This window comes from Sus scrofa, chromosome 6 (genome assembly GCF_054392235.1).
Source record: "Sus scrofa isolate SSC_HxYL_T2T_F1_AM1 chromosome 6, Sscrofa_HxYL_maternal_Yorkshire_Landrace_v2.0, whole genome shotgun sequence".
NCBI lineage: Eukaryota > Metazoa > Chordata > Mammalia > Artiodactyla > Suidae > Sus > Sus scrofa.
The window spans coordinates 7,698,789-7,724,670 of NC_139388.1; the positions used below are offsets into that span (position 1 = coordinate 7,698,789).

The window sequence follows — 25,882 nt, forward strand, 5'->3', positions numbered from 1 at the left end:
CCCATGTCGAGGCCACGGCCTGGGCAGAAGGGCCCTTCCCCCCACAAGGCGAGGTCATGTGTGCCCCAGGGAGGGGCGGATGTCACCCAATCCCACCCCCCCCCCACGACAGCCAGGTCGCTGTCGCCTTTGTGTTCCCTTCTTTGTTTATGAGCCTTCCGGATCCAAAGTCTCCAGCGCAGAGTGCATCAGGCCTGGCGCTGTCACCAGCCATGTCAGGCACACTGTTGACTCTGCAAGGATTTAATGAGTAACTGGCCCAGCAGATAGGCCAGGGGCAAGCTCCAACCTGACCCCACAGGAGGCAAAGTTTACAGCCAGGGCAGGGGGTGAGGCTTCCGGCCCCCGGGGCCCCAGGCTGCATTCATCTCCCCAGCAGGGATGGAGGTCTGTCCACCTGAGGGGTGGCCCCAGCTGGAGCCGCCTGCCAGGTGGGATGAACGCCGCCACCCCCACGCCCCCCCCAGGACGCCTCCACCAGGGCCTGGTACAGCTGTGGTCCTGGCAGCCTGGTCTGTAACTCTGACCACCATCCAGCTAATTGGATCAGTGTAGACAGACTTTAAGAGTGAATGTGGTTTGTTTATTGGTTTGAATCCAGATCAATCACTGAGTCTTGTGCCTGAAGCCCACACAATTAACCACATAATTACCAGATGGGTCTGAGAAGGGCTGTGTAGACGGCTAAGTAAAAGAACGATGGGCATCTTACAGACGGCTGCGACCAACACCACACACCTGACACATCGGCAGCTCGAGGCGGGGCCACGTGGGGCGTTCGGTTGTAGCAAACTGCACGCAAATTCACCTGTGTTTCATTTGGGCTAATATTTCTCAATCGAGTGCTTGGGTTGGGCCACGCTCTAAAGCGCAGACAGATTACATAATGCTCAGGCCTCAGGGAAACCCCTCAGGGGGCTGCTCTGCTTCCCCCGGGGCCTGGACGCCAACAACCAGGTGTCTCCTGACCGGGCAAGGTCCCCAGTGGCAGTGCCAGCCCCACCTCGCAGGGCCACAGCCTGGGCTGGGCCCATCTCAGCAGCCCCCTTCCAGGTTCACAGGCCCCCAGCATGGGGAACCTGGCGCCCCACCAGAGCCCCCCACGGCGGGATTGAAAGACCCCCCCCCATCCCCTGTGCCCGGCCCACGGGGGTTGCCCACAGCAGGCAGCGGAAGGGGCCTGTGCCAGCCCAGCGGACACTTGCTCGTAGTTCCTCCTTCCACATTTCCCAACCAACGCCAGAGCAAGGCTCTGCCGACACAATCTTGTTCCACGGATGGCCCTTGATCCCCAGCCCAGAAAATCACAGCTCCTCTCCCGTGAGGCCAAAGCTCCAAAGGTGCCACCCACCTCAGCTGGGAAGGTGGTGCAGGGGCCCCTGGCTGCTTAAGGAGCTGGCGCAGGGCCTCAGTCTTTCTCCCCCCGCCCCCCATGTAGGTAGCTCTTGAGCAACCAGAGGTAAACCGGGGGGGGGGGGGGGGGGAGCTTGAGCCTCCCGAGCTGGCTTCCCCCAACCGTGGGCTGGAGCACAGCCTCGGCTTCTCCCAGGGGAGCACCGAGAGAGCCCGCCTGTCCTTCCCAGGGAGGTCACGGTGCCTCTCAACCATTTTCTTCCCCCTCCCCCCATCTCCCCTTCATCTTGAGGGGTGGCAGAAAGAAGAAGAAAGCCCCCCCACTACCACCACCACTGCCCAGCCAGGGAAAATCCTGAAGCCAGCTATGGAGGCTGTCGACCCAGGCAGGGAACTACTGGGGACACAGTTCATCCCCGGGTCTGAAACACTGCGTGCTGGCGAATTTTCCGAGGCTCTCCTTCCATCAAATGAAAAGCCGAATGCCAAGGCCTGTGGCTCAGGATGGGCTTCAGAACATGCACGAGCCCGAAACCGGGACTGGACCGCTTCATGGCAACCAGCGAGCCTTCCCGAGAGAGCGGTCTTTGCAGACTGCACCAACGTGCCCACAGGAAAGAAAAATAGGTGTTCTGAGCACGTCGGACTCAAAATTCAGAATAAAAGTCCTCGTGTGCTTCAATGCTCTCGGGAGGGGGGGAGCTGTTTCGAGGAGTATGCTTTCTTCGGCTAACTTTTCCCCCCTCCCCATTCCTTGGAGCATGTGTCACGGCCTGTGACACACTGCCAAGGGAACATGGATGCCGGGGAAATGTCTGCACACGCTACACGTTTGTGACATGCCATGTAAGCGACACCCTGTTTCCTGGCTGGGTTTTCTTGGCACAGGTGTGGGCAGGCGTTGGATTCGCCTCCCCCCCACCCCCTGCCCCACTGTGCTTAGTAAACAGGATCACGGTCGCCCGAGGGGGGAGTGTGCATCCTGGAGAAGACCTGCCACCCCTCCGAGGAGGACAGGACCCCCTCGGCAAGGCTTGGGCCCAAGCAGAGCTGGTGCTTTCAACTGTCCTTGTTTCAAAACACAAAGCATCCTGTTCAGGCTCCTGCCCGCCACCCTCCCCCGCTGCGACCCCACCACAGCCCAGCTCTCCACCTTGCAGATTTTCTGTTTCAGAAACAGATCGATGACTTCTGTCCCTCTCCTCCGGCTGACCCAATCCCAGCCATATACTTAAAAACAATAGCAATAACAACACAAAACCGCCAGCAACAAAACACACGTATACAACACTTCACAGACAATGCAAGACCTGAGCCCCACAGGCCAGCTTCCGCACACAGAACTTGACCGCCCTGGCCCTCCATGGGGAGGAGACAGCGCAGGACCCCTGCCCCCTCCCCCCCCCCACCACGGGCGAATGAAATTTTTTTCGGAAAGGGAAGCACCCAGTTTTGCCTGCCAGCCCGGGCAGGAAAAAGACGGGTAGAGCAAAGAAAGGAACTGGCTTCTGGAAATTCTTTGGGTTTTGGGGTTTTGAGGTTGTTGGGTTTTTTCCTCTTTTTTTTTTTTTTTTTTTTTTGAGTTGTTTTGTTTTCCCCTCGGGCGCAGATCCAGATGGGCTTTCAGAAAGGGAACCCCCACCACCCTCAGGGCCCTGCTTCGGATCTGTCCCAAGGTCCCATCCGTAATTAACACAAGCGCTGGGCCCGGAGGTCCCCAAATGTTCAGCCTGGGGTGGGCCAGATCGTCTCCAGAATTAGAAGGGTCTCCCCGAGCCCGCCGGCTGGGCAGAACTTCGGATTCCACAATCCAGCCCGGAACCCAGGCCCGGAGGGGGGCGCCCGGTTCTCCCCGCCTCTCCCCCCACGGCGACCCCCGGCGCCCCGCAGGCCCCGGGCTCCAGGTGCAGCGGCAGGCTGGGGGCAGCCGGTGGGAGGGGGCGCCTCCCGGGCCCCGAGGGGAGGTGCGGGGGTGCAGGCGCGCCGCCGCGCAGAGCGACTCACCGTGGCGGACGCCAGGCTGTTGTCGGCCAGCGTTAGGTGGTGCGGCTCCCAGCGCCTCAGGAATTTCGAGGTGAGGATCTTGCTGAGAAAGGTCCGCGGGTGCCGGATGACACAGACCTGGATGTCGCCCTCCTGCAGCAGTTTGTACCTCATCCCGTTGCACAGCAGAAGGGCCCGGCGGCAGGGCACGGCGCCCATCTTCGTGCCCTCGGGGGCCGGCACGTCGCCCCCCAGCAGCGGCTTGGTCTCCTCAATCTGCCGAGGGTCGCCGCCGCCCGAGCTGCTGGTCAGATCCATGGCCTGCCGGGCCGGGGAGGGGGCCGGGGGCGGGGAGACGGGCTGTCCCGGGCGGTCGGCGGCCCGCACCCCCCCACCCCCCAGGAAGGTGGGGGGGTGTGGGGCTGGGGGCGCCCCGCAGGGGAGGGGCCCGGGCGGGCGGGCGGGCAGCCGGCGCTCGGTCCTTCCTGCGGGGCTCCTCCGGCTTCCTCCTAGCTCGTCGGGTGCATGCTCGCGGCGGCCGGACCGGCTCGGCGGACGGGCGGGCGGGGACGCGGGGCAGCGCCGAGGGGCCGGGGGGGCCGGGGGGGCCGGGGGCCCGGCGGCGGCGGCGGCGGCGGCGGCGAGCGGGGGCCGCGCGGGCGGGCGTGTCTCGGCCCCGCCGCCCGCTCGTGTGTACAGTACGTGTGTCTGGGCGGCCGTCCGCGGGCGAGTGTGCGGCGGGGGCCGCGGGGGCCGGCTCAGTTGAGAGATTGCAGAAGCCGCTCGGCGCCCGCGCGATTGGTCCCCGCGGGGTCATGTGCCCGCCCCTCTGACGTCAATGGCGGCAACGGCGGCGGCCGCCGCGGCTTCGGCCTCTAGCAGGCGGAGTCCGCCGCCGGGCGGGGACGCGAGGGGCCGAGGCGCGGCCCGACGAGAGGGGGCGGCCCCCGGGGAGGGGGCTGGGGCGGGCGAGCCCCGGCAGGCCCCGAACCGCCCTGCCCGGAACCTGGGGAGTGGGCGGGGGCCGCGGGGGCGGGGCGCGTGACGTCACGCCCAGCCGCGCCCCCGCCGGTGCCCAGGCGGGTGCCGAGCCCCGCGGCCCGCGGGCCGGACGGATCCAGGAACTCGCCGCGGCCGGCCGGGATTCGAAAGGCCAGCGTCCCGAAACCTGTCCACGCGGATGGCGGAGGTGCGGCCAGGTGCAACCCCGAGGGACCCGGCCGGGAGGGAGGGGTGTGGGCAGGACGGCTTGACCTCTGCACCCACTCCCCCTTCAGCTCAGGCTGTTCACCTGACTGGCCAGATGGCGCCACAAGACAGAGATGTTTCCTCGAATTGAAAATGTCCCATCAGTTATCCAGATAATGAGCCACACTGCCCTGGCTCAGCCTGTGGGACTCTGCAGGCTTCCTGATCATTTACAGATGTCCGCCTGCCCTTGGCCCTTGGGGTCCTGAAGCCACCCAGGGTGGAGGGGACAGGCTCCCCAGCACCCCTCCTGCCTTCTGCTGCTGGATTCTGATTAGTTCCTAATAGGAACCTAGCGGGGGGGAAAAAAATCCCTCCCCAGAGGTACCCGCTCCCCACCCACCTGCACCCCGGCAACTCCAGCTTCTTTACCTCTGCCCGCAGGCCAGGACCAGGTCATTCATTTCTGTACCCCCAGGCCCTGTGCAGAAGTGTAAGAGAATCATATTGGAAGCACCTTTGGGGACTGATGCATGGTGTCACTGGGGAACTCCAGCTGTGAAACAAAAAATGTTGCCTTTCTGCCATCAGGAATGGCACCTGAAGCCACCCAGCCAGGTCTCAGCTCCCAGGTGGGGCTTTAGCACAGCCAGCACACGTCTGCAGTTCATACCATTCAAGCCCCCAGATCTGTGCCTTTCTGTTAAGTGAAGGTGCCTCTACAGTGGACATGTGAGAGTGTGAGCATGCGTTCACTTGCATCGTGAGTGCTGAAGTTAGTCCATGGCAGCCCTACAGTGGCGATTGTGTAGACACATGAGGGCTCCCCAGAAGTCTCTCTCCTGAGCCTGGCCCCAGTTGGTTCCCCAGTGGAAGGCAGGCCCAGCATACATCCCTCACCAGATAAGACTCACCTCCAGTCTGCCCAGGAGATGGGCAGAGCTCTTGTCTCCTCCTGAGCACTGGGGGGGCACCATTAGGTGAGAAAATGGTGAATTTGCTGACTCCCTACAACCTGCTGGTGAATTCTGTTCTTTAAGTTCTGAATCTCAATGGCTTGGGAAAAAAACCATCAAGCAAGAAGGAGTCAAGTCCGGGAGTTCCCATTCTGGCGCAGCAGAAATGAATCCAACTAGTAACCCTGAGGTTGCAGGTTCGAGCCCTAGCCTCTCTCAGTGGGTTAAGGATCCGGCATTGCCATGAGTTGTGGTGTAGGTCACAGACACAGCTCAGATCCTATGTTGCTGTGGCTGTGGCGTGGGTTGACAGCTACAGCTCCCATTCAACCCCTAGCCTGAGAACTTCCATATTCCTTGCATGGGTCCCTAAAAAGCAAAAAAGAAAAAAGAAAGAGTCAAGCCCGAGCCCCCACCTCGTGACACAGATGTGGCTGTGGGGGGTTGTCATCAAGACCCCCAGGCCACGCCATTAAGGAGTTCAGTCAGTTGTTCAAACCTTTATCGGGCTCCTGCTGTTGGCCAGTTGCACTTCCCAGCCTTGTAAGTACTCCCTGTGTGCTGAGTGGTGCACACACGCACACACTTCTTTTCCTTCTCACAACAACCTTGTGACACAGGTGCCATCATCCTCCTCTCTTGCAGGTGAGCGTGTAGAGAGGCTGCCAGGCTCGCTTAGCTGGTCAGGATTGAGCCCAGGTACAGAGCTCAGAGTCTAAGACACTGTAAAGACAATGACCATGCTGGGTTTGGGACTGCAGGAACAGAGAGCATGTGCCTACCCCAGCCTGGCTGCAGCACTTGGGGACATGTCCTGACTCCAACGGGTCTTGGGGAGTTGGACAAAGAAGGCGAAAGGCGTTCCTGGAAGAAGGGATGGCACATACAACGGCAGAGAAGTGGGCGGACCCTCAGCCTGTGCAGAAAACTGCAGGCATTTGCCAAGGCATGCAGGGAGCCTGGGGCAGCAGGGGCGCAAATGCAGGGCTGAGACCTCAGAGATGAACAGGGGCTGAGCATGCAGTGCCTTGAAATGTAGGCCCAGGAACCAGACTCTCCCCTGAGAGCAGCGGGAAGCTAACACATGGAGCATGCAGGGAAGTGACTTGTGGATGTCACCGTCATAAGGTCATTGATCACAGCAGGACATGGACAAGGTTTGCAGAGCAGCAGTCTGGAGGCAGGGAGGCTGGTGAGGAGGCCGTCGAGGGTACCCAGCAGGGAGGTGATGGGGGCCAGCATGAAATCATGGAACGGGCAGCTCGGTGGCAGACAAGGCAGCTCCTGTCCATTTGAGGGACATCTGTGGACCCTCTCGCCACCCCCTTCGGGGGGCAAAACCTCAGCAGAACAAGACTGACCAGAATGCAAAGGATCCTGATCCCAGAGTTCCCGTTGTGGCTCAATGGAAACAAATCTGAGTAGTATCCATGAGGATGCAGGTTCTATCCCTGGTCTCGATCAGTGAGTTAGAGATCTGGCGTTGCCATGAGCTGCAGTGTAGGTTGCACACGCGGCTCAGACCTGGTGTTGCTGTGGCTGTGGCATAGGCCAGAGGCTCAGCTCCGATTTGACCCCTAGCCTGGGAATCTCCATATGTCACGAGTGCAGCCCTAAAAAGACCAAAAAAAAAAAAAAAAAAAAAGGGATCCTGATTCCCTGATTCCATCCAGACATCGCCAAAACTTCTTGGTACAAGGGGTGACTTGTGAGCATGAAATAGGAATATCATGACTGATTGACGAGCACCCAAGTGCCAGATACTCTGCTGGGGGCTTTTTATAGTCGTTGTCATTTCTTCCTTCCAACCAACCCAGAAGGCAAGAATTATTACCATCCTCATTTTAAGGGTGAAGAAGTTGAGGCTCAAAGAGCTTCAGACAATTATAGGGATCCAGCCAAGCCCCCATGGAAAGTCCATGTTTGTCCCACTCCTTTATAATATTTCTCTGAGCAGGTACTCTGGTAGAAAGTGTGGAATTTGATCACTGTCAGCTTTAACTAATAACATTTCTTGGCTTTAGTTTGCAGTCAGTGGCACGGAGCCCCCAGGATGCTGCAAGAAGGTCCTTGAAAACAGAAACCAGGACTTCCTGGTTGACAGCAGAACCGGCTCAGTGCCTACATGCAGTAGGGGCTCAATAAATAGGCAGGGATGCTGGTCAGACTCACCTATTCCCTGTTGCCTAGGAACGTGCAAGCCATAGGACTAGGTCTATAAGCTGGGGTGTGATGAGACACTATGCAGGACCCCTTGCCTCCCGCTGTACCAGGTTCCCAACCTAAAAATGAGTTGACATCCAGTTGTTGGACTCCATCAGAAGCCCCCTCCCTGCAACACCCCCAACCTCTGCAGGTAATGCAAACATATCAAGTTTCCCCAGATGGATCATGGACCCAGAGCATCCTTGATGCCAAAGGTATCCAGACTCAGCAAAGAACAGTCCAGGCTCCTTACAGTTCACCCTCCTGGCATCAAACCTGAATGGAACAGCAGGACAAGCACAGGAGTTCATGAAGCTTCCCTCTCCTCCGGTTCCCAGAAGCCAGTGCACACTTTGCTGGAAGCCCCTCCTTTTTTGGACAGTATTCTGGTCTCACCTGCCCACTGGAAGTACCTCTCGCACGTGTGTCAGGAACCCACTACGGGTTCACCCTGGGTCATGTGGGTGGAGAAGCTTCCCCATGCCTGGAGCTAGAGGAATGGAGTGAGCAGGCAGGACGCTCATATCTCAACGCTGGGATCCCTGAGGTCACCCCTTGAGCCACCTCGGGAGGGAAAGACAGACCTGCTGCACTGGCTGCCCACAGAGGGATTAGAGGAAGTGGCCAAGTTGCCGGTGGGGAGGCGGGCACCTGAGCAGCACCCAGCCTTAAGAGGGGGCCACCTAAGCGCCTGCTACCAGCAGCCCTGTCCCTTCGAGCAGAGGTGGGAGTCCTCCTTGGAGCGGTCTCCAGGGGACATCCTCACCAGCCTTTGCCCAGCTCCCTCCTTGCCCCACCCGACCATGAACCAGTGCCCAAACCCAACACACTGTACCCTCCAAGAGGTCAGGGTCCATTCCGGGTCTGCCCATCACTGTGTCAAGCTGTGTGCTGGTAAATGTTTAACAATCAGCGGGCTGGGGAGTGTGGGGGAGGGGGGGAGCCTGGGGAAGGAGGGGAGCCCCCGAGTTTCTGCCTTTGACAATTTCGCTTGTGGGACTATTCCCACCATAGCTGTTTTCCAGTTACCAAGAGGTGGAGCTGGGAAGAGACACACCCCATGGTGGATTATTTGCACCCTATAGATACAACATTCCAGGGGGCTGGAGGGCCAGCCTCAGCTCCTGGCTTGTGAAGCCGAAAATATTTACTGTCTGGCCCTTTTACAGAAGAAGGTTGACGACCCCTGAAATAGACACAAATAACTTCCAGAACAGAGATACTAGTAAAATGTCAAAATAATTAGGAAGTGATGAGTTTTATTACCTTTTCTTAAGAATTCGATTTATTTAATTGTAAGTTTATATTAATTTAATCTTGTTTAATGGCCTTTTGACAACCAGCTTGTAGATTTCCTGAAAGATTATCAGCTCTCAGGAGCCAGTATAGGTCAGCGCTAGTGTGGCCCTGCCTGTTCTGGCCCAGAGTAGGTGCAGGATCATTGGAAATCAAACTGTAACGTCAACATTCCAACCATTAGACCACACTGCCCCGCCTACTTTCTTCCTGCTTCAATTCAGTTCCATCAACAGCTGTTTGCACAGCATTGCAAATCAACTATAAGTAAAAAAAAATAATAATAATAATCAGGAGTTCCCGTCATGGCTCAGTGGTTAACTAATATGACTAGGAACCGTGAGGTTGCCGGTTCGATCCCTGGCCTCGCTCAGTGGGTTGAGGATCTGGTGTTGCAGTGAGCTGTGGTATAAGTGGCCCATGCGGCTCAGATCCCACGTTGCTGTGGTTGCTGTGGCTGTGGTGTAGGCCGGCGGCTACAGCTACTGCCTAGCCTGGGAATCTCCATATGCCTGTGGGTGCGGCCCTAGAAAAGGCGAAAAGACCAAAAAAAAAAAAAAAAAAAAAAAATGAACAAAACCACCCCACCTGTCCATTAGCACCTACTGAGGGCAAGGACTTTGCTGGGGACTAGTGATCCAGCTCGCACAAGATACCACCCTCATGGGGTCTGTAGTCAAGTGAGGGGAACCTGACACCCCTTCTCCCCCAATAAGCCCCCCAAAATATGCCAACAAGAAAACCTTCTTGCCCTTCTCTTTACCAGTTGTGTGTATCTTGAGCTGATTTACTATAAAGCGGGGTTGTTACAGTGCCTTTATCCAGGCATAGAAGTCAAATGAAATAGTGTCAAGCTCACAGTTTGGCACGGAATAAGCACTTGGGAATAAGCGTTGGCTATTTCATGTTGCCACTGTCATTTCATTTCACTTTGTTATATTTTGGTTTTGGCCCACAGTCATGGCATGTGGAAGCTCCCAGACCGGGGATCAAACCTGCACCACAGCAGCGACCCAAGCCATTGCAGTGACAACACCAGATCCTTAACCTGACCTGGCACCAGGGAACTCTGCCACTGTCATTTTAGAGCCCAGGTTTACATGGCCCTGATCACAGGCTCTCATCTAGATCACTTCTCCGAAAGTGGCCCATCTGCCCCACAACTGGGGTGCAGACACTCGGTACAGCCTCTTCGCAGGGGTTTCACCTTAGGTGCTGTTAACACTTAGGGCTGGATAATTCTTGGTGGCTGACAGCTGTCCCGGGAACTGCAGGGTGATTAGCAGCATCCTCGGCCTTAAGCCCCAGATGCCAGGGGCATCCCACCTTGTGACAACCCCGATGTCTCCAGACATTACCACATGTCAGCTGGGAGGCAACCTTACCCCTGGTTGGGAACCACTGGCTTAAAGGGAGATGTTTTTCCCACCCTCTCAGCCCAGAGAGGCTGCTCCCCAGTCATCCTGCGGTTCCCCGTCTGGGGAGATTACATTGTCCACTCTCATGCAATGACGCGTCCCTTCTCAGACGCCACTTCCCGGGGGCTGGAGGAAACGCCCAGCCACCTTTATCACTGCCAAGGAACATGGGGGCCCACAAGAGGACACAGGGTGCAGTCTGTTGTAAGTCGTGCTTTCCGAGCCCTTTAATATGACGCCACGCCCGTAGTCATACCCCAAGCCCCCAAAGCCCATAACGCAATGTCCGTTCTTCATTTCACAGCGGCCCAGGGCGCCGTTGCTTTGGGAAAACTCTCCGGAAGCTCCGTCTGAAACCTCTGCCTCAAAACCACGTCGTCCAGGAGGGCATTCCGGAGGCTCATTTTTAACAGGCAGGAGAAAGCAGCACAACGGAAGGCACACTCCGTACCCAAGGCATTGAACGTACGGATCAAACAATAAAATGTGCTTATTCTCCCAGTGTAAGGAGAGGAATCGTGCTTTCATCCCGAGGTCGGGGACCATCCCCCTCCCCCTCCAGGGCTGCTGTGCAGGCAGCCCGTTTTCTGGGCTCCTCGGCGGGGCGGGGCGGGGAGCGGGGCCACGCCCCCGAGCCACGCCCCCCGCCCCCGAGTCCCTGGCTGGGGGAGGGGAGGCACAGTTGAGCCTCGGAGGAAGGCAGCGCTCTCCTCGCTGACTTGCTTTCTTACTCTCACTAAATAATTAGGTCTGGGGTGGATTTGTTTTTATTTTGTAAGAATTATAGAGGATGAAGCGTTTCTCTGGAACTACCCTTCCTCACACCCAAGCAGCTGATGGATGGAGCTGCATACACACGGCAAAACGTTAACGGCGGTCATCTCCACAGGGGGACATTGACCCTTACCCAAGGGTCGTTTCCGTGAAATAAAATGCACCCATTTGAAAAGAACAGGTTGATGAGTCCTGGCGAAGGTCTACACCCGGGTAACCACCAGCCCAATCAAGATATCGATAGAGAACATTCCCACAGCCCCAGAGAAGTTTCCTGTGCTCCTTTGTACTCCATCCCAGCCACCCACTTCCGGACCCAGGCAACCCCGGATCTGCCTTCTGTCACTATAGATAGTTTTACCCCTGCTTGAACTTCATATAAATAGACTCAAAAGATAAATCCTCCTTCGGATCTGACCTCTTTGACTCAGCACGGCAATTTCTGTGATCCGTCCATGCGGGTGCACGCACTGCGGTCTGTTCCTATCTGGGCTGATAAATACACTCATTACGTGGCTCTAACACTTAGGGGTAAATATTGTTTTCTTCTTTCCGCCTCTCTTCCCACCCACCAAGGCCAAATTTCCTACAATGAACGTCTCTTAATTTGTTTTACTTCTTTTTTTTTTATTATTTATTTACTTTTGTCTTTTTAGGGCCACACCCGTGGCATATGGAGGTTCCCAGGCTAAGGGTCCAATTGCACCTGTAGCTGCCGGCCTACACCCCAGCCACAGCAACGCCAGATCTGAGCTGCATCTGCAATCTGCACCACAGCTCACGGCAACACCGGTTCCTTAATCCACTGAACGGGGGCAGGGATCGAACCTGCATCCTCATGGATACTAGTTGGGTTCATTGCCGCTGAGGCACAACAAGAGCTCCTTGTTTGATATTTTAAGAAGATAAATGCCATTCTTTTTTTTTTTTTTTTTTTTTTTTTTTTTAATTCACACGGACTTGATGAAGGGCCCAAATGCCAGGCTGCTGCTGACTTGTGGAAATGGATGCCTGGCACAGCCACACAGAGGACTGAAGGCCATGGATCATATTTTTAAAAATAAAAACCACTGTGTTTTTCAGATTAATTGCATCTCTCTCCCACACCGCCTTTGCGGTGAGCTGCTCAAATTGACCAATTTAAATGTGACCTCACTTCTCTCCCCTCCATCCGCTCTGAGTCAGTTGCTAAGAAGCAAGGAAAGGAAGTATCGGGGAGGGGGGGATGTGTTCCATGTGTGGAGTACGTGCTGCTTTTCCAAAACCTACCCCCACCCACCCCCTTCCATCCGCGAAGCCGCAATCAAGGGTTTGTCCAAGATCCCCCTGCAGGAGAGCAGGACGGGGCCACCCAGTCCAGGTACAAAGGTAAGCAGGCTGACAGCACCGGCTTCGGATCGAGATCCCGGCTGTCCACCTGACGTAGCCGGGTTACACAAACCGAACCTCTTAACCTCTCAGAACCTCAGTCTCTTCATCTGTGAAACAGAGATCCAATAGTGACACTCGTGAGCGAGGCAGTGCAGGTCAAGTGCTTAGAACACGGTTTAGGAAGAAGTCGGTACCTAGAACACGGTGGGGGGAAAATGGTTTCTCAGCTCCTTGTCCTTCTTTCTTCAGCCACAGCATGAAACTGAAACTGCAGTCCACTAGGGCTGAAGGGAAAGGACTGGACGTTTTCTTGCAGCTCCAGGGAGCAGACCCTTGCAGACGCAGGGAAATAATGAGGAGAAGGCGGCCTACAGCATCCAGGTGTTTGCAAACACATCAGGTGCAAGAGAAACCCATCAGAGAAGCTTCAAAAAGAGTGGAGATGGGTTACGAGGAATCCAGGGTGTCTCACCGCACCCCCGGGGCGTAAAGGTAGCCAGGTCTCGGAAAGAGTCAGAAACCAGGGACCCAGGAATTTTCTATTTTGAATGCCAGCTTCTCTCTGCGTCATCCCTCCCCCCATCCTGGCTTTCTCTGCTGTGTCACTTCAGGCTGACAGAAGGTGGCCACTGGAGAGGCCAGCTGGGATCACCGAACTAGAGCTTGTTGGTCCAGCTCTAAGCAAAGGACTTGGTGGCTTAGCTTAAGCCAGATACCCATCCCAGCCAGGGGCCCAGCCAAGCTGTGCAAATAGGGCTGCTGGCGACCACCCCTTAGAGGTGAGAGGCTGGTCCTGCAGGTGGCTGTGAGCCATCTTACCTGAATAACAACCCCTGCTTTCGCTGTGTTCCCCGACCTTGTGGATTTTGCTTTATTAACAGCAAATGTCTGCACAGGGCTTACCGCGTGCCGGCCACCGTGCACGCGCTTTGCCTGTGTTGGCTCCTTCCAATTAATCCGCCCAACACTGTGATGAGGTTTATTGTGTCCATTGCACAGATGAGGAACCCGACGAGCAGGGAGGCTAACTTGCCCCAAGATCACACTTGACCCCAGCCAATCGGGTACCAGACGTGCTGTCTTAGCCCACATGCCATGTTGCCTATTTTCAGCCCCAGTCCTGCTTGAGACAATTCCGCTGTTACCCCACATCTCTCAAAATGAGAAAAAAAAAAAAAAAGATGAAGGGAAAGACGGTGACATGTGACATTTCATAAAAGCATTCCACAGTTGCAATGGAAAGTGCTGGACCTTTGCTGGCCGTCCTCACGGTTTCATTTTGGCCTGGAGATGGGGGTGCAGGCACGACGGCATTGTCATTGCCTCTCCATGCTGCTCTATGATGCCTGTGACACTCCCCTGACCTGGGACCCCCTGGGCGAGACCTGCGGCTTCCTGGCCTGCACACAACAGGTGCTCGGTGAGGTTGTTGCTGTGGAGAAAACACGCCCTGCTTTACAGTTTGCAAAGAGGTTCCAAAGACAGACAAAGAGATCGGTGAAAACATCGGCCCCCTGACATGTCCAGGGAGGGGAGTCCCTGGAAGGAACATACACACGAGAACCCAGCCCACGCTCACCGACCAGGCCCGGGAGGGTAGGGATCACGGCGGGGGCAGCACAAATACTCCCCTCTCCCCTCTGTCTTTTGTCCTGACCTCTCTGGGACTCTGTTCCTGTGCCTCTGCTCTGTGTCTGGCCCTGGGCCCCAAATGGTGCCCCCCCCGCGCTGTCGCCAGGGCCACGTGGACACCGTCTCCTCCAAATGTCCAGGTGAGGCATCTGAGGGTCCTGGCTGGACTTTATCCAGACAGGCCCCCTGCACTCAGGTTCTGGGCTGCAGGCTCAAAGAAGGACAGGAGGACCTTGCCCCAGGTTTCCAAGAGCAGAGCCCACCCCCCCCCACCCCCCGGCCAGGATCCTGGTCTGTCAGCACCTGCACTCGTGTCCTGGGGCTGCTGTCACAAAGCACCAGAACCCGGGGGGCTCAGGCAGCAGAGATGCTCCTCTCCCCCAGCTCTGGCGGCTGGACGTTCTAAGCCAAGGCGTCGGCAGGGTGGGTGCCTTCTGAGGACTGAGAAACGATCTCTTCCGTGCCTGTCCTCCAGCTTCTCAAAGCTCAACTTGAACTTGAGCTTCGAGTTCCCGGCGTTCTCCCTGTGTACGGCGGTGTCCAAACTCCCACTTTTTATGAGGACACAGTCATGCCAGATGAGGGGCCCACCCGACACCACTGTGACCTCATCTTAACTTGTTCTGTCAGCAACGGCCCTGCTTCCAAGGAAGGTCACAGCTATTTGGCGGTACTGGGGGTCTGCACTTGGCCATCTTTTTTGACGGGCACAGTTCAGACCATTGCAGAGCCCACAGCCGGCCCCGGGGAAGGGCTGTTCTGTTCTGCCCCAGCCGGTTCTCACCACGGAGCCTTCCAGCCCCAGAAGGTGCAGCTCACATCCTGTTTACCCGGGGCAGGCACAGAACAGACACGACCCAAGTCGGCTCTGTTCTCCTCAAACTCGCCCGGGAGCATCCAGAGGGGGTAATTCAGGAGGACCCACTGGGGCACCCTGGCGGGAGGGTGACTCACCTCTGGGTGAGGCGTTGAAGGAGCCTTTATTCAGACGGTGGCCCATTGTCTGGGCTGCTCCGCCAGGCCCCAGTTTCATCAGGCCATTTTAGAGGCATTAAACCTGAACAGCTCACAATGGGCTAATGAATTTCATTCAGCACGGACGACAATGACCCACACATCAAAGCCGGCTGGCGGGACCTCTGGCCTTGCGCTTTCACAATGGTGGCGGCTGACAGGTGGCTGGGTCCCGGACCAGGGATTTAGGCGAGTGGTTTATTTCTAGACTTACTTTTCTATTTGGTTTGGCTAAATCGTAAACAGAGTCTCCTCAGAGGTGAATGAGCCAAATTGACCCTATTAGCTGCATCTCAGAACCTCAGGATCTGGGTTCAGGAAAAGCCAGCCCTGCCCGTTTCTTCAGCCTTGCCAGACATCGCCCATTCCATTGTGAAATGTTACCTAAGATCACGGTCCTGGAAGTGGCAGCAAGAGGGGTGGAACCCACGGGGTCAGTAACTGTTCATTTGGTAATTGGACTTGGTGACTCACTGTTTTAAGCCTGGACGTGGCGTTTGCCCCCTTGAAAGGAAAAGTGCAAAGAGGGATCCCAGCAGCCACACCCCGCTCCTCCATCCCTAGGGAGCAGGCAGTGAGATGGGACATCTTGGACTGGGACTTCTGGTCTACCCCTCCTATTTTGCAGGTGGGGGAGACTGAGCTTCTGAGAAAGGAAGGGGCCATACTCAGACCACATGGGTGATGGATGGGTGACCAAACCACGCTCAGAGCTCCTGACCCCTCAGTCTCCTGCTTTTCTTCTCCAGCTGTGGATGAAGGATGCTGGTTCCTGTGTATTTCTTGTCCGTTTCCTTGCTGCCGGAGTTTGTGGAGTCAGATCTCTGGGGAGGCTCATCTTCCTCTTTTCCATCTGCCCCGGGCCCTGTGCTCCCGCTCCATCCTAATGATGTGTGCTGTTGCTCTCACCCTCTCCTGGGGTTTCTGCAGCTTGTCACACTTTACTGCCTTTCCTCTGGGCCTCCCGCCTGCTGTCACCGCCCACAGCCCCGGGAAAGGGGCCAATCCTGGGTCCTGGCCCCCAGACTCCACTTGGGGCACTTCCTTTGAGCCCCTCCTTCTGCCGTCTTCAACTGCCAGATACCAGGGATCCTTCCTGAAGGCCTAGTAGCTGGGGTGGGCCCAGTAAACAAAGACAGACCCCCTTGTGGCTACAAAGCAATGTAGTTTTGAAAAGTCAAGCAGCCTAGGGATTTTTTTAACTTTTTTTTTTTTTTACAAAAATGATATATTTTCACTTGGAAAAATCAGAAGCTATAGATAAATAACAAAACAAATAATAATGAATATGCATTAGGTACCTACTAGATTCAAACACTACGCACATATTAGCTCATTTAATCCTCAAATGAGATATTCTGTAGCCCAAACGACAGGGTTTCTTCAACCAATAAATGGCAAGGAAAAACATGGGAGCGAGGATAGTATTTAGATTAAGAGAGAGTTGAAAGTGCTACCAACTGTAGAGGAACAGGTGGGTGGCAGGCAAGTGACGAAGTACCTAACATGTCAGGAGTTACGAAGGCGCTTGCTGTAAAATCCTTCTGTCTTTGTGGATGTTTGAAAATTGTCCTAATAGGAGTTCCCGTCGTGGCTCAGTGGTTAACGAATCCGACTAGGAACCATGAGGTTGTGGGTTCGATCCCAGCCCTCGCTCAGTGGGTTAAGGATCTGGCATTGCCGTGAGCTGTGGTGTAGGTTGCAGATGCAGCTCGGATCCCCCGTTGCTGTGGCTCTGGCGTAGGCCGGTGGCTGCAGCTCTGATTAGACCCCTAGCCTGGGAACCTTGATATGCCGTGGGAGCAGCCCTAGAAAAGGCAAAAAGATAAAAAAAAAAAAAAAAAGAAAAAGAAAATTATCCTAATAAAACTCTGGGGAAATGGATATACCAGCCAATTGCAATGGTGGATCTTGTGAATCTCGATTCAAGCAAATCAAATTAAAAAAGGCATTTATGGGACAAGTAAGGATGATTAGACAGTGATTAAATATTAGATGGCTTAAGAATTTTTTTTTTCTTTTAAAAGTTTTAAGCATGGAGTTCCCATGGTGGTTCAGCAGAAACGAATCTGACTAGCATCCATGAGGACACAGGTTTGATCCCTGGCCTTGCTCAGTGGGTTAAGGATCTGGCATTGCCGTGAGCTGTGGTGTAGGTCAAAGATACGGCTCAGATCCTGTGTTGCTGTGCCTGTGCTGTAGGCCAGCAGCTGTAGCAGCTCTGACTCGACCTCTAGCCTGGGAACCTCCATATGCCTCAGGGGAGGCCCTAAAAAAACAAATTTGGGCATGATAATGGTATCGTAGTGATTTTTTTAAGGAGTCTCTTTGTTTGAGATTTCCTTTAAAATAACCAGCACAGAGCTCCTGCTTTGCTGCAGCAAGTTAAGGATCCAGCACTGTCTCTGTGGTGGTGCAGGTTTTGATTCCTGGCTGGCACAGTGGGTTATGGATCTGGTGTTGCCACAGCAGTGGCATAGGTCACAGCTACAGCTCGGATTCAATCCCTGGCCTGGGAACTTCCATGTGCTGCAGATGCAGCCGCAAAAATAATACAAATAAAATAAAACATAAAATAAAATAACCAGCAGAAGAAGGCATGGAGAGGTGGAGGTGAAACAAAATTAGTGATTTATTTCTAACTGTTAATGCTGGGAAATGGAGGCTCATCAGACTCTTCTTTTGTGAAGGCTTGAACATTCCCATAATAAAGAGTTAAAAAGAAAAGAAACACTCTATTACTTGGCAGTTGAAGAAACTGAACTGAAGTTTAGGGATGTCGGGTTATTTGCCCAAGATCACCCAGACAGAAAAACCCCTTCACAGGGGTTTAAAAAAAAAAAATCTATCCCCCAGTCTTCACACCTTGGTGAATATCCCTTAGATCTCCTACACATGTAACCGGATTGAACACGACTTAAACTATATGCACCTGCCTGACTCCATCGCTGGCCAACACGCATCATGCCACTTCTGACAGTAAACTCTGGAAAAGGAGCTCACCCATCTGGGGTGTCTTGTAAGCGAGGCACTGGCACCTGGGCCACTTCGAGGACAGTCGTGGACCTTCCAGCATGATTATTAGTCATGACATTGTCTCTGTTTTTACAGAGGAGACAAACTCAGGAAGAAGGGGCTTGTCCAAGGTCAGAGACCTAATAACCGGTAGGAAATTCATGCCCATAATTGATGATGTGACGCCATGTGGTAAAAGACGCCTGACACATGCCATCTTCCCATTGTTTTGTTTGTTGGTTTGTTTTGTTTTAGGACCACACCTGCGGCATATGGAATTTCCCAGGCTAGGGTTCTAATCGGAGCTACAGCTGCTGGCCTTTGCCACAGCCACAGCCACACTAGATCAGAGCCACGTCTGCAACCTACACCACAGCTCACAGCAACACCAGAACCCTAACCCACTGAGCGAGGCCAGGGATCGAACCCGCAACCTCATGGTTCCTAGTCAGATTCGTTTCCCCTGCACCACGACAGGAACTCTGTCTTCCCACTGTTAAAGGTACGGTGCTGCAGCATTAAGTATGTTCGCTGTGTATTACACAACCATCACCACCATGTCCAGAACTTTGCAGCTTCCCAAACTAAAAACTCCTCATTAAACACTGACTCCCCATCCCCCTCCTCCAGCCCCTGCAACCGCATTCTACGTTCAGTCCCACGAATAATCTGACTACTCGAGGTCCTTCATATAAGGGAACTCACACAGCACTTGTCCTTGGGGTTTGGCTCATTTCATTGAGCATCACGCCCTCAAGTTTCACCCATGTCTCAATTTCCTTCCTCTTTAAGGCTGAATAATATTCCATTGCATGGACAGACCACATCTCGTTGATCCATTTATTTATGGATAATGGGCATTCGGTTCCGCTTCTGACCACTGGGAATAAAGCTGCTGTAAACGGGTGTGGATACCTATCCCTTTGAGTCCTTGTTTTTCTTAGGGGCGTATGCCCGGAAATAGGATTGCTACATCATAAGGCAATTCTCTTTGTCTATGCACACTTCTGAATCAATTCCTTTTTCTTTTTTCCTTTTAGGGACACACCTATGGCATTTGGAAGTTCCCAGGCTAGGGGTCGTATCAGAGGGGCAGCTGTCAGTCTACACCACAGCCACAGCAACTTGGGACCTGAGCCACATCTGCGACCTATGCTGCAGCTCATGGCAACACCAAATCTTTAACCCACTGAGTGAGGCCAGGGATCGAACCTACATCCTCATGGATACTAGTTGGATTCTTAACCTACTGAGCCTTAAGAGGAACTCCCTGAATCAATTCTTTCTCTCTCTCTCTCTCTCTCTTTTTTTTTTTTTTTTTTTTTTGTCTTTTCTAGGGCTGCTCCCACGGCATATGGAGGTTCCCAGGTTAGGGGTCGAATCGGAGCTGTAGCCACTGCCTACACCAGGGCCACAACAACTCGGGATCCGAGCCGCGTCTGCGACCTACACCACAGCTCAAGGCAATGCTGGATCCTTAACCCACTAAGCGTCCTCATGGATGCTAGTCAGATTCGTTTCCGCTGAGCCACAGTGGGCACTCCACCCTGAATCAATTCTTGCTGTATTTTCTACCTAATCTTGCACCTTCCTGGGTTGCCTTGTCTTTGTAACTTTTGTGGTCAGTCTTGGGATCCAGCCAGGTAGGGTGATACCTGCCGACGTTGTTCAGGCTGCCGTCCTCTTGAAATCTCCTTCCCAGCTCAGCCTGGCCCCCCGGAGTTGACTTAGCCCTCGTGACCCGATTTCCAGGACTCAGATGAGCTTCGGGACCCTGGATCACACCTAAGATTTTCCTGGGTAATCCACTTTCTAATTCACATTATGTGATCCTTTGGGTCATCACATGTGCAACGTTCCCAGCTCACCCTGGAGGCAGCACCTGAGCCCTCTTATTCTAGGCTGTCTCCTTTCCCCATTGACCTCTAAGTGTCTCGGTAAGTTTGCACAACAAACAAATGTTATGGAAGTAATTAAGTAATTACCTCCTCTCCTGGGGGTTATGTCCAACTTTTCGATATTATTTCCAGGGCTGGGATAACACCACGCGATTTGGGAGCGGGGTTGGAAAGAAAAGAAAAATGGCAGATTGGGCGCCTAACTCGCCAGCAAGGGCGTCAGAAGGAAGAGGGTGTCGGTGAGGGAAAGTGACCATTGAAGAAAGGCTCCTTTTTAGCCTCTGTGAGTAGAAACTCTTCTCCCCACTACGGATCGTACCCAGAAATGGGTTGAATGGTGAGCCTCAAAAGATACATCCACCCAGAAGGTCTGAATGTGACCTTACCTGGAAAAAGAGTCTGGCAGATCTAATACAGGCTCTCAAGATGCCAACATCTTAGGTGACGGTGGACCGTGAATCCCCGGGCAATCCTTGGGGGAATCAGGCACAGAGTCGCAGAGGAGAAGGCCCCGGAAGGACAGGGCAGAGGGTGGAGCTAAGCGTCCACAAGCCAACCAATGCCAAGAAATTCCAAAGGCCACAAGAAGGTAGGAGAGAGGCGCGACGGAACAGATTCTCACTTGCAGCCTCCAGAAGGAATCCACCCTACTAACACCTTGATGGCAGAGGTCTGGCCTCCTGCACGGTGAGAGCAGAACCTTCTGTCACTGGAAGGCACCATGTGTGGGGTCCTTTGTTTCGGCGGCCACAGGAAGCGGAGACCGTATGCATCTCGGCAGCCCCTTCCCGAGGGACACGGACACAGCCACAGCTGCAGGCTCCAGCTGGGCCTGTCCCCAGAGCCGGCGCAGACGTCAGTGTGTTGAGCGCTGAGCCCTTGCAGAGGAAAATCCTCGCGTATTTGTAAATGCTGATACTGGGGAACAGGACTCAGGGCCTCAGCCCACCGGGGAAACCAGAGCATGAAACGGGGTGCGTACAGCCACTGGCAAGCCATCGGGGAACACGAAATTAGATTCTTTTCGGACAGCACACATGCGAATAAAGCCCAGGTGGACTGAGGCCAAACCGTGAGAAACAAAGCTTGAAATTATTTAGTAGAAAATATAAGGCAATATTTCCATGACGTGGGTGAAGCGTTTGACTCCACTGAGATGAAAACCCTCTGCACATCAAAGGGTCCCACAAACCAGGGCAAAGGCGAGCCTCACGCAGGCTAAGAAGCCTTGCAATGCAGGTTAGTCCCCAGGCGTTACAAAGACTTCCTACTAATCAATAGGAAAGATATTCTTTAGTCTTGTCTTTTTTTAGGGTCGCACCTGCAGCATATGGAGCTTCCCAGGCTAGGGGTTGAATGGGAGCTGCAGCCACCATCCTACGCCACAGCAACGCAGGATCTGAGCCGCATCTGTACCTACATCAGTGCTCAGGGCAACGCTGCCGGACCCTTAACCCACTGAGCGAGGTCAGGGATCGAACCTGCGTCCTCAGGGATGCTCCTCAGATCGTTTCTGCTGAGCCACAGTGGGAACTCCTGAAAGATATTCTTAACTCCAACTACAAAATGGGCCAAGGTATGAATATCAAATTCACCGAAGCAGACGCAGAACGTGGAGAGATCTCAGTCTCACTAACGATGGGGGGGGGGCAAATTAAACGACAGGGACCTGGACCTTTAGCAGATGGGCAGCACACGAGCAGTTCTGACGATGGCCACAGCCGTGAGCCCTGAGCAGCAGGAGGGCTTACGTGCTGCTGGCAAATGTGTGTTGGTGCAACCAAGAGGAGGAGCAATGGGGGAACTGTGTCCCCTCCAAGTTCACAGCTGCACCCAAGACCCCCAGCATCTCAGGCTGTGACGGTGCTTGGAGACAATTCTTTAAAGAGGTAAGTTAAAATGAGGTCATATGAACAAGGCTTCATGCAACAGGACCGGTGTCCTTATAGAAAGGGGGAAATTTGGACCTAGAGAGACCAATGCATAGAGAGAGATGGGAGAGGGTTGACAGGGACTGTCACTCACAAGCCCCGGGGTGCCTGAGGCCCCCAGGGGCTGGGAGAGAAGCCTGGAACCCATCCTCGCTCAGAGACTTCAGAAGGAACCAGCCTGCCGAAACCTTGATTTTGGACGTCTCACCTCCAGAGCTGTGAGACGACACATTGCTGCTGAAGCCACTCTGCCTGGTAGTTTACGGCGATAGCCCTGGGAACCCAACACGACCATCACCCAAAGATCGGCTCATGGACTGCGAGACATCCACCCAAAGAAAGCCTTCATGAGAAGGGACGCCATCAGCACGAGGAAGCTGCCGAGTGACACGGTCACCAGCAAGTTTGGAAACATAAAAAAAACAGGGAGTTTCCAGGTGGTTCAGTGGGTTAAGGATCCGGCATTGTTACTGCTGCGGCTGGGGTCACTGCTATAGTGCAGGTACGAGAACCTGGCCAGGAACTTCCGTGTGACACAGGTGCAGTCAAAAAAGAAGAACTAGATCTGGTGTTTGCAAATAGAAGTGAACGCAAGCTGCCTGAGAACAAGCAGCAGCAAGAACCTCCTCCAGGGAGTGGTGATATTTACATCCCTGGGGCGGGAAGAGGAAACCTGGATACAAAAGGGCCCCTGAAGTCTGTAGTTTTGGCTACATCTAGAGTGTTTCTTCAAAAGGCCTGAGAGAACGAAGGTAAGATTCATGTATTCAATGAATGTTGATGCCCACTAGGGGAGGGCCATGGGGGGGCATGCAAAATTGCACCCAAGAGTCTGGGTAAACGCCTTTTTTTTTTTTTTTTTAGGGCCGCATCTGCAGCAGATGGAAGTTCTAGGCTAGGGGTAGCGTCAGAGCTGCAGCTGCCAGCCTACATCACAGCCACAGCAACGTGGGATCTGTGCAGTGATCCCGGGTCCTTAATCCACTGAGCAAGGCCAGGGATCGACTCCGCTTCCTCACGAACACTATGTCAGGCTCTTAACCCCCTGAGCCACAGCGGGAACTCTGGTAAATGCTTCTTGATCCGTACCCTTCTCTGGGCATCCCTCACCCTCATCTCCTCAGGAGACATTAAGGAAACACACATGGTGTGTTTCAGGATGCAGCTTTCCACCCCATCAGAGAGCATACGCGTACACATGCAAACACACCCAGACTTCCAAAAGAACAACACGACAGAGCAATTTTCTCTCCCTATTTCTTTTTTCACAGAGAAACAGAAAAAATCAGATCCACCTTTCACATCGTGGTAAGAGGAAAGAAAAGAACGAAAAATAGACCAAGAAAAAAGCTGCTAGGAGTTCCCGCTGTGGTTCAGCAGAAAGGAATCAGACTAGGAATCATGAGGTTGCGGGTTCAATCTCTGGCTTCCCTCAGTGGGTTGAGGATCCGGCGTTGCCATCAACTGTGGTATAGGTCACAGGTGTGGCTCAGATCCCACGTTGCTGTGGCTGTAGTGTAGGCCGGCAGCTGTAGCTCTGATTCGACCCCTAGCCTGGGAACCTCCATATGCTGCAGGTGCAGCCCTAAAAAAAAAAAACCAAAAAGAAAGAAAGAAAGAAAAAAGCTGCTTACAAGGCAACAGGAATCAAGTTTCCAGTGAAAAAGGGTGCAAATCCCAAACCCATAAACTCACAAAGACCCAGGAGGAAATGCAAAGAGTAAACGAATTTATGGAAAACGGTCCATCTCGGGAGTGGCCAGAATCCCCACTCCCATCCCCTCCGACCAACCCGCATACATCAGGGGTTTGGGGTTCTTCTGAGGCCTGAGGTTCTACCAGCTGGCCCTGCAAATGACAGGGAGCAAGTGACCTCCAGAAAGGCCAGTCTGGGGCATGGGAGGGGGACCAGGCAGAAGGAGGTCGGGGACATGAGGCCGAATGAGGGACTCCCCAGAGATTATCTCAGACACGGAGGATCTGGGAGGGCCTCAGCCACGGGGCAGCCGGCCAACCGCCAGAGAAACTATGATTGTAGCATCGCTTTATTATATTTCCGGGCACACATGAGTTCCCGGGCAGGGACCGAACCCATGTCATGGTATTGACAACACCAGACCCCAAACTGCTAGGCCTCCAGGGAACTCCTCAATCTCCGGTGTTGTGAATAATGCCCAGCGCTGGGAAGATGTGGAGGAAGGAAAGGAGAGCTGCTGTGCTCCCAGGATCTGAAGCATCCGAGAACTCACCGAGGGCCCATTTCTTGCATACTGGTCAGGTCTGGGCCCCGGGGCCGCCCGTTCACCCTGTCAGCTGATGGTGCGCTCACAGTGGGTCTCTGCGGGGCACTGGACTGACCCGAGCTTCACGGCTCTAACCAACTTGTCTCGTTTGCCCAGGACATGCCTGGCTTCAGCACTGCAAGTTCCACATCCCTGCGAAACAGCGGGACAGTCGGTCATCCTCCACCTTCCAGGTGAGGAAACCAATCAGAGAGGGGAAGAGCCTGGACCAGGCCACGTGGCCAAGCCGGGGACCAGAGAACCCAGAGCCGCACAGGTGCGGAGAGACGGAGGAATCAAGGCCCCGTCTGCACCCAGCCCAAACCCCGTGTTCTTTTGGGCCAGCACGGCAACGCCTCAACGCTGGGTCAAGGCTGGGGGGTGGCAGGTCTAGCTGCCACCCGTGTCACCATCTTGAGGACTGTCCCCTTGGAAAGCCATGTGGCAACTTGCAGTTTGTGCTGTGAAAACTCTTCCTAGCCTGTGACTGAATAATATGGTGCTTGGAAACCTATTCTAAGGAAATTATTCTTTATTCTTAGTATTATTGTTATTATTAAAAAGCTATTGGAAGGAACACGTTCTCTGTAGCATTCTCTGGAAGAAAAAATGAGGAGTCCACAGCGGGCAATAGCTTTGAACGTCATGCCCCATCTGCCCAGGGACACTGTCACACAGCCGAACAGGTACCTTTGATGACTATGCAGCCATATGAAAAACTCTTACCATGTAAGTGGTGTCGCAGGAACTAGAATAAACATGTGTCTTGTGCCTACAACTTTGCAAAGTGCTTCTGGCTGAGGATCAGGCTGGAAGGGAACAGGCAGAGTGACAGGCATGTGGGGTAAGGGAAAACGTATACAAATTAAGGATAATTTTTAATCCCCCTATTTTGTCTTTTATAAAGCAACAAAGGGAAGAAAGGAATTACCTGCGCATGGACCGAGGTCATGCACGTGACCGAGATGTCGCTTGGCAAAAGATCCTCTTTATGGCACTGGTGGAGAGCTCAGATGACTGAAAACAATCTGAATGTTCATCAGGAGGGGAACAGTGAAATGAAGCTGGTACATCCATACAATGGAGTACTACATAGCCGTTAAAAAGAAGGAAGCCGCTGTGGTTACAGGATAGTCAATAAGATGCATTAAGAAAGGCCAGGTGCAGAAGTGCTACTATTTGTGTGAAAATGACACATGCACAGGCATATACAGCTGTATTCCGTCATATGCAGAGACTGCCTTGGGAAGGAACCCTGGGGAGGACTATGGGGGCCTGGATGCCAAGAATGGGAGGGCGCTTCCTTCCCCTCCATGCATTTGGTACCTATGGTAGGTTCAGTGGTGCAACCCCTCAAGAAATGTGCCTACACCCTCATCGCCAGAATCTGTGGATGTGACCTTGTTTGGTCTCTGCCGATGCAGTGAAGTTAAAGATCTCCAGATGAGGTCACCTTGGGGGACTGGGGTGGGTCTTCAATCCAATCACAAGTGTCCTTAAAAGAGACACACAGAGGAGAGGCCACATGAAGACAGAGGCGGAGATGGGACAGGTGTGGCCACCAGC

At 54.1% G+C, this 25,882-nt stretch overlaps 1 protein-coding gene and 1 long non-coding RNA gene across 3 annotated transcripts in view; one reads left to right on the forward strand and one right to left on the reverse strand.

The window, feature by feature from the left end:
* CMIP (c-Maf inducing protein) overlaps positions 1 to 4,072 on the reverse strand; it is a 228,287-nt gene extending 224,215 nt beyond the window's left edge. Inside the window, exon 1 of the mRNA XM_021093761.2 lies at positions 3,358 to 4,072. Within this exon, the coding sequence (XP_020949420.1) occupies positions 3,358 to 3,654 (297 nt within the window). The 5' untranslated portion in view covers positions 3,655 to 4,072. The remainder of the gene's footprint in view (positions 1 to 3,357) is intronic.
* Positions 4,073 to 4,399: 327 nt separating this feature from the next.
* Positions 4,400 to 10,906, forward strand: LOC110260908 (uncharacterized). 2 transcript variants are annotated; one of them, XR_014805365.1, is made up of 2 exons: positions 4,400 to 4,525; positions 10,704 to 10,906. It is a non-coding gene; the product is annotated as an uncharacterized LOC110260908 (long non-coding RNA). The 2 variants fall into 2 exon arrangements; XR_002344482.2 differs by lacking the exon at positions 4,400 to 4,525 and adding an exon at positions 10,494 to 10,603.
* The last annotated feature ends 14,976 nt before the right edge of the window (positions 10,907 to 25,882 follow it).